Raw genomic sequence first — 18,184 nt, forward strand, 5'->3', positions numbered from 1 at the left:
ACTGAGCATTATGGGAAATTACACAACTGATACTGCAATATTCGTTTCAGTTTAAATTTTAACAACTTTAAATTTGCATTGTTTTCAATCAAGAATATTTTCAGCATGTTTAGATACTGCTCTTACATATACATGGTATTTTCTGAGGTATAATATCCTATTAAATTTGTTTAAAGTTTCAAATATCTCCCTCCCTCTCCCTGTCCTTCAGTTCAAGCTGAGGTAATTCCAGCCATACTAGAAAGCACCTGTCATGGATTTCTGTTGGGGAGAGGTGGATACCGACCCAGTGATATGTGTGTGTCTGCACCTACTGGCAGCGGGAAGACTCTGGCTTTCGTTATTCCAATAGTGCAGGTCAGCAGATCTTTTTGTGCTAAACTCATTTCATTTTATGTGTTTTTTGTGCAAGTTGTAGAAAATAGTTTTATAAAGTATGCTAAATACAAAATTTGTTGTCAGAAACATCTATAGAATAAAAAGCATTAATATGCTTTAAAATTAAAAAAAAAAGAGAGAGAGAGAGAGAAGTGCACTATTAAAATCCAAGGTTCCAAAAGTTTTTAGACTTTTAGAACTTTAGATTTTATTATTTCACTTCTTAATTTTTATTCTAAAGCATAATAATGACTGTATGTTTTCTATGGACTGGTAGTTTACTTCTAATTCTAACCATATTCTACCTCCAGGCTTTGCTACATCGTGTAATATGTGAGGTTAGAGTACTAGTCGTGTTACCCACCAAGGAGCTGGCACAGCAGGTAATCTGTGGATTATGTTATTCAGCCTATATTATTTTTATTCTCCATTTATCCATTTCACTATGTACAATCGTATGTGTATTCTCCAGGTCTGTAAGGTGTTCAACACGTATGTGGATGGTACAGGACTCAAAGTTGTAATGCTGACAGGACAGAAATCTTTCCCTAAAGAACAGGAGACATTAGTGCAGAGAACGTAAATCTCATTTTTTTACTTAATAAATACAGGTAGCCCTCAGTTTACGCCGGGGTTAGGTTCCAGAAGGAATGGTTGTAAATCGAAACCGTTATAAATTGAAACCCAGTTTATAATGTAAGTCAATGGGAAGTGAGGGAGTTAGGTTCCAGGTCCCTCTCAAAATTGTCATAAGCAACACCTAATACATTATTTTTAAAGCTTTGAAATGAAGACTTGAAATGCTAAACAGCATTATAAACCTAATAAAATAATCACACAACACAGAATATATAATTAAACTAAGTTAAATGAACAAAAATATTTGCTAAACAGCATTATAAACCGAATAAAATAATCACACAACACAGACTTCACTTGCATTTTTCTGCAAACAGTTCTTTCTGTGCATTCCAAGCTGGACTGATTTATAGACAGGAAAATCTTGTTCCTTTGAAATCTGCTAGATAGCTCATGTCTGGTTAAGCTGATTAATTTCAGCTTGCTTGGCTTTGCTGCAACACCAGCGGACAGCTTCACCTACTGGCTATTTTAATAAATGCACTGCTTCTCAATGCTTTTCAATAGCAGTCACATGACTGGAAAAAAGGTTGTTATTCTGAAACGGTGTAAATTGAACCGTTGTAAAACGAGGGCCACCTGTATATATATATATATATATATATATATATATATATATATATATATATATATATATATATATATATATATATATATATATATATATATATATTTATATATATATATATAGTTTTTTTCTGATATTTTTTTATATATAAATAAATTGTGCTTTTGATGCATCTAACAAATGTTTTGTCCATTCAGTGTGAATGTCTCCTGTCAGTTTACATCTTGTTCTTAATTTCCTGCTGTCACTCTTCACAGAGCCTCTGGATTCTGCAGCTTAGCTGATATCCTTGTGTCCACCCCAGGACGGCTTGTAGATCACATCCAGGAAACAGAGGGCTTTAGTCTAAGGCACCTTCGCTTCTTGGTAAATTATGGAATTGTTTTTTAAGAAAATTTCTGAAAGTTTGTTTATGGGAAAGGGTGAAAGTGGACAATGTTTGTCCATTTTACTGTCATATGATTTGCCTCCTGTTTCAGGAGCAACTAAGTACTTCCTTATCCATTTACAGGTGATTGATGAAGCTGATCGTATGATTGACAGCATGAATCAAGACTGGTTGCACCATGTCACTAAAGCCGTGTTCCAGGTGAACGACAGTGCGCCCAACATACTATTCTCCAGGAAGGAGCCTGGAACACTGACTGCTGCCAGGTAACTAATTATCACACACTAGTGTTGTAATTGGTAGCTCAGTCATTTTAACTAAGGTATTTTTGTTGCTGTCATGACAAGACTGATAATAAGCCTAATACTTAAGGAGAGTAATAAGTAAGTAAATAAGATAAATTACTAGTGCAGAAAATCTGCAAAAAAGTACTGGTTTCCAAGGCATTTATTGTTGTTGTTGTTATAGGAAAGAGCATCTCTGTCACTTTAAGTAGTTTCAGCAAATGTAATCACACAGTTAATGTGAATTTTGAATGCATAGGAAAAAATGCTTATTTAAAGGAAATACTCAAAAGAAAAGTGTAAAATATTATGTTTATATATATTTTTTTGTTATACAATCTTGAGTTGTGTCAGGGACAGACTACTATAGTACAGAGGAGACTGTGACATCTGGTAAAAGATTGCAAGGTGTTAACAAATTATCTTTCTAGTTTGTCCTAGACCACCAAAAAATACCCTTTTAGTGCCATCCTGACTTATATACTTCTAACTTTGGCCACTACCAGGACAATTTATGGAAAGTTTTTGGTTACCCTTAAATAATCAATTAAAACCCAAAACCTTAATTTGGCAAAGCAATCTTTATAAAACACAGAGCTGTTAATGAACAACATTAATTTAAAAGACTCTGTACTCCAGATTTTGTACCAAAAGTTATTTTCATTATTATTAATATTGTTACAATATTGTTGTACTCTTATATGACCTTTTTGAAAAATTTAATAAAAAACAAAAACACAGAGATGTTTACCTTACACAATTTACTATTACTACTGCTCTTCACTAATATAGTTCATTATTAGGTAAAGGCAAAACTTAAAAATGTGGATATTGTGAATATTTAGTACACACATTTACATAAATATATAAATACTAAAACACGAAGTAGCAGTGGTACCACAAAAAAAGAGATAAAGAACCATATCTAGTTGTTCAAGCTGCTAGTCTTCTAAGAAGGAAAAAAACAATCCCTATAATTGTTTATTTGTAAAGCACCAAGATATTACTCAGCGCTGAATCCCTAGATAGGAGTAAATAGCAATAGAAACAATAGACATTGTTCACACAATATTCTTCAATAAAAAAGAATATATTTATTAAAATATATTTTTTAAAAACCATGTTACGGTGTAATTAAATACATAAAAACAAGGATACTTGCCATGAGGTTGAAGATAAACAAATGTAGCTAGTCAACTCTCTTGAGTCTGGCTAAAGTAAGTGATAAAAACAACACGTTAAGAGGTTCCACCTCTTCATCAGTTCAGTGGACTAGGGGTTAAATACTTTAGGTTGTGTCTCTGTGTCACTGCAAATGAGGCTGCAGCTGGAGGGCCAATCAGAAGCAGGCATACATGGATATGGTCTGGTTGTTTGTTTTATACATACCTGGAGCACAAGGGCTTGTCCCAGTTGTGCAGGTTTGAGTATGTATTTAACCTTTTTAACACATAGTAAAAGTAGGAGATTTAATAAAAAATGGCATGGTCTGAGACAATAAAACATTTTATTGTAACACCAGAATGACCTGTAATTACAAAAACATCAAGTTTAAATAAAAATGCTACAATCTAAAGTCAACCGTGTTATAATCCACCCAGCTGTCTCCATGTTTTTTGTTAATAGCATTGCATAATCACTGTTATCTCCTCCTTTAATGTTATGTTTCTGGATTTCCTGTGTACACCGTGACTCTCATGTAGTATGTCTGGTGTAGTTCCTCATGTATTTTTCTAGTTTACTGACTTGAGTCCTCCTTGCTTGCTCTCCTCTTGCAGCTCATACCTTCCCCAGATTCCTCTACAGAAGCTGCTCTTTTCAGCTACTCTAACACAGAACCCAGAGAAGCTTCAGAAGCTGGGCTTGTACCAGCCACGGCTCTTCACTTCCACCCACAAGGGGACCCCGATTGACTCTGCTGATAGCCACTCCAACACCAACAATCTGGCCATCTACTCCCTTCCAGAAGGGCTCACGGTATGGAGCAGAAATAGTCTGTACTTTTTATATATCATTTAGCAAAGAGCTTGACAATTTAGGTTGTATCAGGTTGTGAGAAGACTCAGGAAGCAGGGAAAAGCAAGTTTTTGCTTTTGGCTAAAGTTTACTGGATTATTCTACATACGTGCATACATACTTATGTGCATACATACTTACACATACACACACACACACACACACACACACACACATACATACATACATACATACATACTTGCGTGTATACATACTTACATACTTGCGTGCATACATACTCACATACATACTTGCGTGCATACATACTTACACACATACTTACATAATTGCGTGCATACATACACACATGCATACTTGCGTGCATACATACTTACACACATACTTACATACTTGCGTGCATACATACTTACACACATACTTACATACTTGCGTGCATACATACTTACACACATACTTACATACTTGTGTGCATACATACTTACATACTTGCGTGCATACATACTTACACACATACTTACACACATACTTACATACTTGCGTGCATACATACTTACACACATACTTACACGCATACATACTTACACACATACTTACATACTTGCGTGCATACATACTTACACACATACTTACATACTTGTGTGCATACATACTTACATACTTGCGTGCATACATACTTACACACATACTTACACACATACTTACATACTTGTGTGCATACATACTTACATACTTGCGTGCATACATACTTACACACATACTTACATACTTGCGTGCATACATACTTACACACATACTTACATACTTGTGTGCATACATACTTACATACTTGCGTGCATACATACTTACACACATACTTACATACTTGCGTGCATACATACTTACACACATACTTACATACTTGCGTGCATACATACTTACACACATACATACATACTTGCTCTCACAAATTCCAAATAAAGATATTGTCATTTAGGGCATTTATTTGCAGAAAATAACAACTGGTCAAAATAACAAAAAAAGGTGCAATGTTTTCAGACCTCGAATAATGCAAAGAAAACAAGTTCATATTTTTAAACAAGACAATACTAAAGTTTTAAGAGTTAAGAAATCAATATTTTGGTGCAATAAACCTGATTTTCAATCACAACTTTCATGCGTCTTGGCATGCTCTCCCCCAGACTTTCACATTGTTGTTGGGGGACTATAAGCCATTTCTGGGGCAAGACATCAAGCATCTCGGCTTTGTTTGATGTCTTATGATTGTCCATCTTCCTTTTAATCACATTTTAGAGTTTTTCAATGGGTTTCAGGTCTGAAGATTGGGCTGGCCATTACAGGATATTTATCTGGCAGATTGACTTGGCTGTGTGGCATGGAGCATTGTCCTGCTGGAAAAAGCAATCCTCAGAGTCTGAACTTTGTCAGAGCAGAAGGAAGCAAGCTTTTTCTTCCAGAATAACCTTGTGTACTTGATTCATGCGTCCTTCACAAAGATAAATTTGCCGGATTCCAGCCTAGCTGAAGGACCCACAGATCATCACAGATCCTCCACCAAATTTCACAGTGGGTGTGAGACACTCTGGCTTGTAGGCCTCTCCAGGTCTCCGTCTAACCATTAGATGACCAGGTGTTGTTAAAGCTGAAAATTGGACTCCCTTCTGCTCTGATAATTTTCCCCAACTCTGAGGATTTTGTTTTTCCTCAAGCAGGACAATGCTCCTTGCCACACAAAACAGGTTAAACAAGGTGTGGACGGAGGACGACCATATAAAAGACCCTACTATGGCAAGCTCAATCTCCAGACCTGAACCCCACTGAAAACCTCAAGAATGTTATCAAGTGGAAGATGGTCACAAGCCATCAAACAAAGCCAAGCTTCTTGAATATTTGCACCCGGAGTGGCATAAAGTCACCCAACAGCAATGTGAAAGACTGGGGGAGAGCATGCCAAGACGCATGAAAGCTGTGATTTAAATTCAGGGTTATTGCACCAAATAATGATTTCTGAACTCTTGCTAAGTTTAAAACATTGTATTGTGTTGTTTAAAAATGTATATAAACTTGTTTTTTACATGACTGATAGTGCAGCTTAACAAGATATCTGATCGGTAGATGTGCACGAGCAAGTAAAGTTACTGATAGTGATGCTACTTCATGCAATTATTATGGCTGGTTGGAGACACCAGACTCTGTATGGGACTACTTTGAATTTAGTTTTGACACAGGAAAAATCAAGTGCATTGTTATATTAAATCTCACCCATTGTGGTGTAGAGCTAAAGGGTTAAATCCCACAGACATTGTACACTAGATTTTTCCTTGGATAAATGTTTTGTAGACGATTCATTTATATAACCCATCTGGGGGTGTTTTTGTAAAAATGTATAGCTTTGATTATTTTTGTTAATAACGTACTGATTTTCATGCTCACAACCAATCCCCAAAGTTTTATATGTATACTGATATCTACAGATTCCTGATTGTCTAATCTGTCTTTTCATATGCAGGGTAAAAGGGGGAGGGGGTACTGTCTGCTCTTCTTGTTTTCCCTGCCCCTTTCAGTGGGTGTCCAGCCTAACCTCATCAACAGTGCTAAACTAGGAGCTTCTAAGGAAGTTTTTAAAAGCTTTTATACTGTTTTTTTTTTTAGATCAGGATCTGTGCATATTCTTCTTTACAGTAGTGTCTATTACATTGTTATATAACAATTGGTGTTAACTGTCCTTTTAAAGTACATTTGCAAAGCTTTCATCAGCAGGAATATAAATTATATTTATAAAGATGAGGAAAGAAAGCGGACCATTGATGTCATACAAACAGCAAATTTATGCTGACTTTAGCTATGTGTTTAACCCCTTTTTGCTGTTTTATGCCCATTAACTACAATTACTAAAACTTAAATATGTGAAAATAAAATAGAAATCTGTTGATAAAATAAATACAAAACTGTTGCTTAAACTTACTGGAACTTTGAAATTGAATGATAAAAAACTAATCCAAAACTATAACCCTTTTGTAAAATGTTTTCATGCTAACAAACGTGACGTTTTTCTTGCAGCATTATTACGTGCCCTGTAATCTAAACTCAAAACCGCTGATACTTCTATACTTTCTGCTCATCCTGCGCTTCACCAGAGTTCTCTGCTTCACCAACTCCAGAGAGGCCTCGCACCGGTGAGTGTTCTCAGGGAGGATCATGTCTTAAAAGGAGTTATCTCTCTTTTTATTTGTTCCCAAATATCCATTTTACCTGCTGGAGTATATTAAATAGCTCTGTTTCCAAGGTGATCAGCTGATAACCAACTGTAGACCTCTCCTCTTTCAAAAGAGTGGCTACTTGCCCTCTTGAAGTGCTTAGTTCGAGGTGCTAGGGGCCCTTTTAAAGCCCAGTACAAACACCTAGTAGACTTAAATTGCAATCACCTATGGCAGTGATGCCTATCTAAAGGGGCATGAGACCCCTCATTTGAAAATGGGAGATCCCTTCTTTGAATTTAACGACACTATATACAATTAAATGATAATATTTTGAAGGGTATTGTGTGGGAATTATATTCTTTATGATCCTGTGTCTGTCCAGTTGTAAGGAGATTGTCATAATAATGACAAATATATTGCCGCACTGGTTCTGTTTTTGATGTTTAATGATGAGGCCTTTATTACCTCATCACAGTAGAGATATATTATAAGATCCCTCATGTAAAACCGTGAGGTCATGATTCAAAATTTTTTTTTTTTTTTCATTTTTTTTTTTGGTTTTCAAAAGCTTTATTGAATTTGACACATAGGTTACAGTGAGTGTCAAAAAGAACAATGTGAAACAACGGTTGTTAAACCAGTAAACGTTATGCATTTTTTCTGATAGATTTAACACTTGTCTATCAAGCGGTTAATCCATACTCAGATTGTCATTTAAAAGATAATCATAAAAATAAAAAAATACAGGTGAGGATTGCGGGGAAGAAGTTGTGCTCCAATTACCTAAGTTATAATTGCAGTTGGGGAGATGGGAAGTTATCTTACATTACTACTGTGGGGCGGCAATTACGTTTATGGAGAGCTTCCCAATCATCCCATATAAATTCAAATAGATCTATATTGCCTAGTGTGTAGAATATATTCCTTTCCATGAAATTGACGTAGGCCATAGTATCCAGAACAGAGTTCCAGTTCAGGGGTGCTTCTCTCTTTCAGGCCCTGGCTATGGCTAGTTTCCTTGCTGTGAATAAGTAGATACATAGATAACTCTGGTGTATAGGTAGGGGATGTAGCCCCAAATGTAAGAGAGCAGTTGCTGGTGTTTTGGGGAGTTGGATGCCAAGTCTAGCTAAGGTGACAAATGTCATATTCCATAGTGTTTTAAGTTTAGGGCAGTTCCACTAGATGTGTAGGGAATCTCCTGTCAGTCCACATTGTCTCCAGCAATTTGGTTTAGGGATTAATTTTAGTTTGAACAGTCTCGTAGGCACATAGTACCAGTGTGTGAGCATTTTATAGAAGGTTTCAAAAAGAGTAGTGCAGTGTATGACCTTGGATGTAAGAGAGAAGGCTTTGGACCATGTTTGTGGAGGGAAGTATTTAATATGTTTTCCCACTTTAATAAGTGCAATGCCTTATTGTCTGGTTCTGATCCATTAAATAGTAAAGTTTAGACATGGGTTCATGCTCCTATTCCAGTTAGATTCCCAAGGTGTTAGAGGATGAGGTGAAGAGGGGCGAAATCCCCAAGACCTAAGGATACTTTTAAATTTCAAGTACTCAAAGTGTAGGGGAGGTGGAATGGGAGTCGTTTTAGTAATTTGAGTGAGGATAGGGAATACATTTTGTGTGTGGTTGGTCATTAAGTCAAAGACTTGAGCTAGGCCTAGCTTGGTCCAGGTGTTAGATGGGAGTCGGCGAGTCTGAGTAGAAGACCTGTAATGGAATGAATGGGGGTCAGCTGAGGAGCTACTCCGGAGTAGTGCCGAATTTTGTCCCACATATGTAGGCATTCTAAAATTATTAGGTTATCTATATTTAAATTCCTGCAACGTAAAATGGTATGTTTCTACAAGATTCTGCATGTAGTCTTGGGGGTAGCCCTGCATATAAAGCTCCGTCTTTGACAAGTTTAATTTGTAGTGGGATATATTTCCAAATGTTTCTAAGAGGGAAAGTAGAGCTGGGATTGTGTCCCTAGGGGATGAGGTGAAGATTGTAATGTCGTCCGCAAAGAGTGCTATCTTATGAGTGGTGCCATATGGGGTGATACCCTTAAGTTTGGGGTCTTGGCAGGTAAGTTCAGCTAGGGGTTCAATGGCGAGGGCCAACAGGAGGGGGGGCAGGGGACAGCCTTGTCTTGTATCATTGGAGAAGGGAGATGAACAAAAGCCTAATCACTGTGCCCTCGCAGTAGGGGTTGTATAAAGTGCTTTTATGTGGGATTGGATATAGTCTGGGAACCGGAATGCATCTAAGACTTCCCACAAGTAGTCCCATTAGACCCAGTCGAAAGCCTTTTCTGCATCCAAAGAGATGACCGAGAAGGCTTTGTTAAGTCTGGTGGCTTCCATGACAATGTTAATGAGGCGTCTGGTATTGTCAGGACCCTCTCGATTGGGAATAAAGCCTACTTGGTCTTCATTTATTAGGGAAGGGAGTAATTTTGAGGTATGATTAGCTAGAATTTTAGAGTATATTTTTATATCAGTGTTATTTAAAGACATGGGTCTGTAGCTGGGGCATAGGGAAGGATCTTTATCAGGCTTGGGGATGGTAATAATGCTAGCCTCCAGGAACTCTTTACGAAAGGAGCCTTGTGTTTCAGCTAAATGATATATTCTTTGAAGGATTGGGGAGAGTTCTAGAGTATGTCTTGTAAAAGAGTGATGGGTATCCGTCTGTGCCTGGGGCCTTTAACGCTTTAAGTTTTTTAATGACATGTTTGATCTCACTAAGGGATTTAGGTTCTCTCAGGGCGTCCTTTTTAGTCAGTGGGGAGGGTTGGAAGTTTAAGATTTTCGTAGGAGTTGCTGAATGACTATTCTAGGGGTGGAAACAGGGTTTTCCGAGTCCTGTATGTTTGTATAATGCTTCATAATATGAAGCAAAGAAAGAACCTATTTGGCTAGGTGGGGAAGAAGCTTGACCTTTATATTTCAGGAGTTGAATGCGCGATAAAGTAGTTTTGTTTCAAATTCTATTAGCTAACATTGTATCAGCCTTATTGCTTTTGTAATAAAAAAAAGTTGGCTAATTTTGAGTAGGTGTTGTTGAGTGCATTTAAGTTCTAACTTATGTGATTTTTTTAAAATCTCTTATTTAAGTATTTAAAGATGTGGAGGGGGATATTCGATTTTGACGCTCCAATTCTTTTAATTCGCGGAAGGCTTGTGATAGTGGAAGACCGAGGGATTTCCGGATCTTGGCTTGTTTTTTAATAATGAAGTCGCGGATTGAGGTCTTTATTGCTCCCTATAGTATGTCGTCAGGGACTGTTTGGTTATCGTTAAGGCTAATTCATTCTCGTAAATCTTTACGCAATTCCTCACGGAATAAGTTGTCAGAAAGTATATTATGTGGCATATTCCACGTTTGAGAGTGCTGTTTGTCTTGGGTGTCGCGTATTGCTAGGGATACTTCGCCATGGTCCGACCAGGGGCAGACATGTATGTTAACCGATTTGGTGTAGTCCAACATGTGGGCTGGGCTAAAAATATAGTCAAGTCTGGAGTAAACAGAGTGGGGGTGTGAAAAGTGTGTATAGTCTGTTTCCGATGTATGGAAGGCCCTCCAGGTGTCATAAAGTCCAAATTTAAGCATTAGAGTTCTAAATTTAGATGAGGAGTTATCCTGTATATGTTTCCTAGAATTAAGTCTATTCGATTTTCTGTCCATGAGGGGGTCCGAAAACAATGTTGAAGTCGCCACCCATGATTACCCTACCTTGTTTATATTATTTACTAGGTGTAAGATTTTGTGTAGGCATTTGTTTTGTCCAGTGTTTGGAAAATAATGGGCTAAGGATCTAAGGAAGATAATTCTTTTGCCTGCGGAGTTCAACCCCCTTACATTATGCGTAACAAAATTGATCATTGCTTTATCAGTCAGTCAAGTTAGACGGTTTGAAAATGTCTGGAGCTTTGGAGATTGGAGGGGGATAAGGAATAGAGAACAAAAATAGTAAGTTCATCTTCGCAACATTTTTCAAAAGAGAGAACGATGTGGTTGAAATAGTCCACCAAGTAGGGCCCTTCTCAATGGCTATGTATGGGGGGGGGGTGTCAGGGTGCCAGGAATCAGACTGAGACGAGAAGTGCAAAAATAATCACACCTTTTATTAATAGCAAAAAAGTCCACAAGTCAAATAACAAGCCAGGAATCAAAACCAGAGCTGGTAGTCAGACGAGCCGAGTCAGGAGCCAAAGCGAATAGTCAGACGAGTCGGAATCAGGACAAGGAAAACAGCAGAGTCAGGAACAAGCCAGGGATCAGGAACCAGGAAGGACGTCAGGCAGCCAGGTAATACACAGGAACGCTCACAAACAGGTTTGAGACAACGCAAAGGCAAAGCATACTGAACAAAGGCCCTTTAAATAATAAGTGATGACATCACAATTCTGAGACTGCATCCTGTCTCACATGGATGATGCACACCAGTCTGGCCATAAAAGGAAGTGCAGGAATTGAGCAGCATCCCCCACAATGCACCATAGTCAGGAAGAGAGGTGAGTAAAATGGCTGCCAGCAGCACATGGCAAACACAACAGGGAAAAAACCCTGACAGGGGGGAGTGCCTAGCGTAACTGAGGAGCTAGAGTGGTTTACCCAGCCAGGGCACACAAGATCAATAAATTTAACCTATAAATAACAGTTACTATAACAAATGTATAACAGTGTTAAAACATAACATCCGAGAAGAAGTAATTGCTGGCTGAGACCCAAAAGGAGATCCAGGACAGTATAGACTCTTGGGTCTCTTGAGCCTTCAATTATTAAGAACGTAAAGTCTGCAGGAGGTAAAACTTAAGGTACCATGTCCTGTTGGGATACTTTTGTCGTTTGGATCTCTGTTCTTTTACCTGCCACTCCAGGGCTGATGCCCTCAAATGTGCTTGAGGAGGTTGCTGTGGGTTCCCCTCCGTGGGGCGTAGGCTCTAGGAGTGTGAAGCCTTGATTTAGAGTGTTGACATTATGTGTTTGATTGTCTTTGATGATGACAATTTTAGTGGGGAATCCCCATCTATATTTTACATTATCGCGCCTCAGTACCTTAGTAATTGGGGAGAGCAGCCACCTCTGTTGCAGAGTGTGTTGTGATAGGTTTTGCAGTATCTGTATATTACTGTATTTCTCAGATAGGGGAGGCTTGCGGTAGGCTGCCTGCAAAATCCGGTCTTTGAGGCTGTAGATATCAAAGCAAACTATAACGTCTCTGGGCTTATAAGAGGAGATTGATCTGGGCCTTAAAGCATGAGTAGCTCCTTAAAGAGTTCCGCCAGGTAGTCTTGTAGGTCAGAGGGTGCCATTGATTCAGGAATGCCTCTAAATCTCATGTTGCTTTTTCTTGATCTATCTTCTAGATCAGCTAACGTAAATTCTAGCTGTGTGATCTGCTCAGAAAGAGATTCAACGTATGTCAGTAGATTGGTATGGTCAATCGCCAAGTCGTCCTTTTTTCTTTACAAGGCGTCGACTCTTTCGCCAATTTCTAAAATGTCCTTTCGCAACTCGGCAGAACTACAGTGAATTTATTGCGTTATAGACAAGGTTTGAGCAGCAAGCATCATTTGCATAGTGGATTCCATAATGTATTGTTCAGAGGCACTACATGAATGCGTGCTGGATTTTGAATCTTCATCTTGCAAATCCTGATCTGTGTGGTGACAGGATGAGGAGGCACTTGAGTAGAGGGTTGTGAGAAGTGGTCTAGGACCGTTTGTTTTTTTTGCCTTGTGAGGAGTTTTAGATTGTCTACGTGAGGAATGTGGCATTTTTTTTACTGTAGGCGTTCGTGACTCTCAATGAACACAGTGTATTCCCAGTTAGTGGTTTCAGAGAGGCAGGTATTTAGGTGAGATAGAGAGGTTAGGTTAGGTTACATATTAGAAGAACATACAAAGATATGCATAAGCTTTTATGGTGGGGCAACCTCTCTGGAAATCACACTTCAACGCTCACCACATCATAGGAGAAAAGCCTCCTAATTATTGAGATTGGGCCAATTAAAGCAGTAGGCCCACATGGGTTGTAGATACTGAAGATGCCCCTCCCCAGGGATAAAGGATACCACACTCCCACCGGAGGGGGGAAAAAGGAAGTGACACACCCAGACTAGCCAGGCAGGAAAGGGAGAAGAGGAGTACCCCAGGACCTCCTGATGTAGAAGCGGATCAGTGTTATGTTCTGCTTTCACTAAGACTGTCTATCTCAGGACATGGGACCGGGGAAAAGGAAAACAATGATTAATTAGAGGAGAATATACAAAGGCTGAAGTTCCTAAGGACTTGTCCCCCACCTCAGGGGAAGGTGATACAACCTGAAGGAAGGGGAAAAAGAAGGGGGAAGTGACCTACCCGGACAGGCTGGGCAGGAGCGGGAGAGGTGGGAGATAAGTTTAACAGCGGGATTACAATAAGGCGAGTAGAAGAGCGACACACTTGAGAGGTGATTACCTGCAAAGCACTTCACAGTACATTAATAAACAATCACATACGTTTCCTATGAACTACCGCATCAGGGAAAAAGAGGATATGACCCAAAGGAAGGGAAAAAGGAAGAGGGAGATGACCTACCCAGACAAGCTGAGTAGGAAAGGGGAGGTGGGAGATAGGTTTAACAAAAAGTCTTCACAGGCAATGATATAATATGTGCGTAGAAGATCCCCTATATTTGGAAATAGGTGAATAGTTCTTTCTTTATAGAGTCCAGACTCTTAGGGTTTATTGTGGACTTCCCTATGCAGCAGGAGTAGCTTATCTGTGGTAGACTGGGTGTGTGGTGCGGTATCTATTGAGGCAATCTCCCACTTTCTCTGGGGGTCCAGATAAGTTTCATATTGCCCGCCTTAATAGTTGTGGTGGAGTGGAAGAGGTAAGGCAGCAGTTGGCGGAATTCGGTAGAGGCGGGTCAAACACTTTGTTCCCTCTAGATCAGTGCAGGCTTTTCAACCAGGTCTTCGGGCTGAGTGGTGAAGTCAAGATAGCGGCCGTTTGCGCCACTCCGTTTGTTGCCGGTTTCTCTAAATTTTTCAGAAAGGCTGCAGCTGGAGCCTCTCACAGACGTACGGATCACCTTGCTGTCTCTTTCGTGGATGGCCTCTGAGGCCAGTTGGCAATCTGGGGTCGTATCGGCTGTCAGCCTCAAGCTGTTGGCGCTCCTGTGGGCAGTCCACCCATGCATTCTGTTCTCAGGCCTCACCTCAGCTGTGTCAGCTGTAGCTCCAGAGTGGAGCCCCGACTCTCCAGAGCAATTTACAGGGGCAAACTCTGATAGTCTTAGCTGTCGAACCTCAGTGTTTGGTGAAGGCCGCAACTGGGCACTTCGTATACTGGCTCAAACCTTCGTCTAGGAGTTAAGTAAGGCAAGAGTCTCAGTTTGCAGGTTGTGCAAATTGCCTAGATAGTTCCTCTGTGGTTTAAGATTGTGTATAACAGATCATCTAAGGCTTTTTTTTATTCTTTTTAGGTATTTTAAGATGTTTTAAGCGTGGAGCTCTTCACCAGTGCGTCCGCTCAGCTCGGCAGTTAACTCTGCCCCCCCCCCCCAAACAGAGTTTTCATGTCGTTATAGCTACGGAGTGATTTTCATACTAATAATGATCACCTGGCAGCAACCACTATTCTTGTTTTGTTGTTGATGTTTAGAGTTCAGGGATCCATATTTCTCTGAACTAATTAAAAAAAAAAATATATATCAGGAACCAAAATAAATGGGAGAAATAAGTAACCCCTTGACCAGACCAATTTTCTTACCGTTAAGGATCAGGGCTATTTTTACATTTCTGCTGTGTTTGTGTTTAGCTGTAACTTTCTAAAGATACCATTTATTTTCATCATATCATATAATTTACTATAAAAAAATTATAAAATATGATGAAAAAATTAAAAAAAAAACACACTTTTTCTAACTTTGACCCCCAAAATATGTTACACATCTACAGCCACCAAAAAACACCCATGCTAAATAGTTTCTAAATATTGCAAGTTATAGGGCAATAAGCACAAGTAGCACTTTGCTATTTCCAAACTATTTGTTTTTAAAATTAGCGATAGTTACATTGTAACACTGATATCTGTCAGGAATCCCTGAATATCCCTTCACATGTGTATATATTTTTTTTAGTAGACAACCCAAAGTATTGATCTAGGCCCATTTTGGTATATTTCATGCCACCATTTCACCGCTTTAGGTTTCTCATTGAAATTATTTACAACCAGCTTGGGCACTTATGGCACAAATGGTTGTAAATGCTTCTCAGGGATCCCCTTTTTCAGAAATAGCAGACATATATGTCTTTGGCATTGCTTTTTGGTAATTAGAAGGCCTCTAAAATGTCGCTGCGCACCACACTTGTATTATGCCCAGCAGTTAAGGGGTTAATTAGGTAGCTTTAGGGTTAATTTTAGCTTTAGTGTAGAGATCAGCCTACCTTCTGATGCCTCCCTGACCCCCTCAAACAGCTGTCTCCCCCCCCAACCTCACAATTGTCACCACCATCTTAAGTACTGGCAGAAAGTCTGCCAGTACTAAAATAAAAGGCATTTTATATATATTCTGCAGAGATGGATCCCCCCCCCCCCCATACAACTCTCTAACCCTCCCCCCTCTACCTATTTTCCACCATATTAGGTACTGGCAGCTGTTTGCCAGTACCCAGTTTGCACAAAAACAATGGCTTTTTTATCATAAAAAAAAAACAAAAAAACCCAATTTTCTGTAGTGTAGCTGCCGTCCTCAATACCCTCCCCACTCCCAGATCCCTTTACGAACATTTATTTCCCTCTCCCAGCATTTATTTCCCTCCCGACTCTCTCTGCATCGGAGGCTAAAAGAAGTGTATTGCAGGATGCCTCAATATCAAGGCATCACTGCAATACCCTGAAAGCGTCTGGAAACGAACATGATCGATTCCAGTGCTTGAAACACCAGAGAACGTGCCAGGCATGTCCTTGGTCATTAACTGATACTTTTTGTAGGACGTGCTTGGCACATCCTTGGTTGTTAAGGGGTTAAAGATATTATATTTTGTCAAATTAAATTCTATATAGGATAATTTTGGTGTTTTTTTGTTTTGTTTTTTTTGTTTTTTTTTAATAGTTGCTACTTTTGAGTGAATTTAGATTGGTTAAAGGCATTTGGATGGGGTCTGGACATATTGTCAAAATGTATTAAGCCACCATTATGAGGAATCAGAACTGTGGATAATTTTAAAATGTATGTAATATTTGTATAGTTAATAATTTCCTACCTACTAATTTTCTGCACAAATTGCAAGATGGTGCACATGTTGAGCAAAAAGAGGCTGCTTCTTGGGTGGTAACTAGCCATAGAACAAGCTATTATGCTATTGTTCATTCCCAGGTTGAGCGCTTCTCTGTTTTTATTTATGCAAATTATGACACTTGGGGAAGTCTCCCTAAGTGTGATGCGGGAATCCAGACGTGGACCCGTTGCTCAGTGTGCCTAGAGGGATATGACTGTACCTCACTGACAAGGCCCACAATAGGCCGAAACGTATGTCTGGGGTTTTGCTGTTTCTCTCGTTCAGAGAAGGATTGTCTGGTATTTCGGGGCTGGACTGTACTGTTAAGTCAGGATCAGACTGATATGCTTCAGGAAAGTTCTTTTCTGTGAAAGGCACATGTTGAGCAAAAAAAGGCTGCTTCTTGGGTGGTAACTAGCCATAGAACAAGCTATTATGCTATTGTTCGTTCCCAGGTTCAGCGCGTCTCACTTTTTATTTATTTACAGTATATATATATATATATATATATATATATATATATATATTTATTTTTTTCTTCAAGAAATCACTTTATATAGTCTGAATGGTGACTAAAACCCACAGAACTAATCAATTATAGTTTTACTTGTGTTCTTGCCCACAAGATGCTGATATCTATTGACCAATCGTTTTAAGAGTGCAATCATCTATAAAAAAAATATTTCTCAACACAGTAACAATATAAGCAATAGATTTTGAAATTTCAACAATTTAAGTGTCAAAACCCCCTGAAGAATATATCCATCATTGATGTGATAGTAAACTCCATGTCATAACCTCTTTGCAACTTGATCTATTAGCCCCAATAACCTTACATACAATTTTTTTACCTGTTAATGTATATCTAAAAATTCCTAAATTTTTAGCTTTTGTCTTCTTCAATTGTGAGCCCCAGCCACTGTCCCCACCCCCAGGGTCGCATATATTTTATTTATTTATTTTTTGTCATCTGACTTTCGCATCCAGTGAAATTGATAGTTGTTCGATTTGGTGACTTCTTTGAGAGCTGTATCTAACACCCTCTAGTGGTGAAAAACTGTTAAAATGCATTCTGAAAAGAGGTGGCCTTCAAGGTCTAAGAAATTAGCATATGAACCTCCTAGGTTAAGCTTTCAACTAAGAATACCAAGAGAACAAAGCAAAATTGGTGATAAAAGTAAATTGGAAAATTGTTTAAAATTACATGCCCTATCTGAATCATGAAAGCTTATTTTGGGCTAGACTGTCCCTTTAAAACTCTACTTGCCTTGTTTGCCTTTTCATGCAGTATTAGCTACAGATGCATCATGCAGTGTTCTACAGCCCCGTGTTGCCACTAACAATTCATTAATTTAGAATATTTTAGAAATCTTTAGGATATAAAAGTAATGTTATCACCTTATAGCATAATTTCCCTTAGGAAGAAAAGAAGCAGAAGTCATATAGTAAATATGCACCATTAAGTAAAAATAAAGCATGTTTTCTCCT

At 38.7% G+C, this 18,184-nt stretch overlaps 1 protein-coding gene across 2 annotated transcripts in view; it reads left to right on the forward strand.

Moving 5' to 3' along the window:
* DDX51 (DEAD-box helicase 51) overlaps positions 1 to 18,184 on the forward strand; it is a 42,837-nt gene that overhangs the window by 7,146 nt on the left and 17,507 nt on the right. For both annotated transcript variants that reach the window (XM_053701970.1, XM_053701971.1), the window contains exons 4-10: positions 212 to 357; positions 690 to 761; positions 851 to 957; positions 1,843 to 1,951; positions 2,097 to 2,239; positions 4,036 to 4,234; positions 7,292 to 7,407. In XM_053701970.1, the coding sequence (XP_053557945.1) occupies positions 212 to 357; positions 690 to 761; positions 851 to 957; positions 1,843 to 1,951; positions 2,097 to 2,239; positions 4,036 to 4,234; positions 7,292 to 7,407 (892 nt within the window). The remainder of the gene's footprint in view (positions 1 to 211; positions 358 to 689; positions 762 to 850; positions 958 to 1,842; positions 1,952 to 2,096; positions 2,240 to 4,035; positions 4,235 to 7,291; positions 7,408 to 18,184) is intronic.

Source organism: Bombina bombina, chromosome 2, assembly GCF_027579735.1.
Source record: "Bombina bombina isolate aBomBom1 chromosome 2, aBomBom1.pri, whole genome shotgun sequence".
Classification (NCBI taxonomy): Eukaryota; Metazoa; Chordata; class Amphibia; order Anura; family Bombinatoridae; genus Bombina; species Bombina bombina.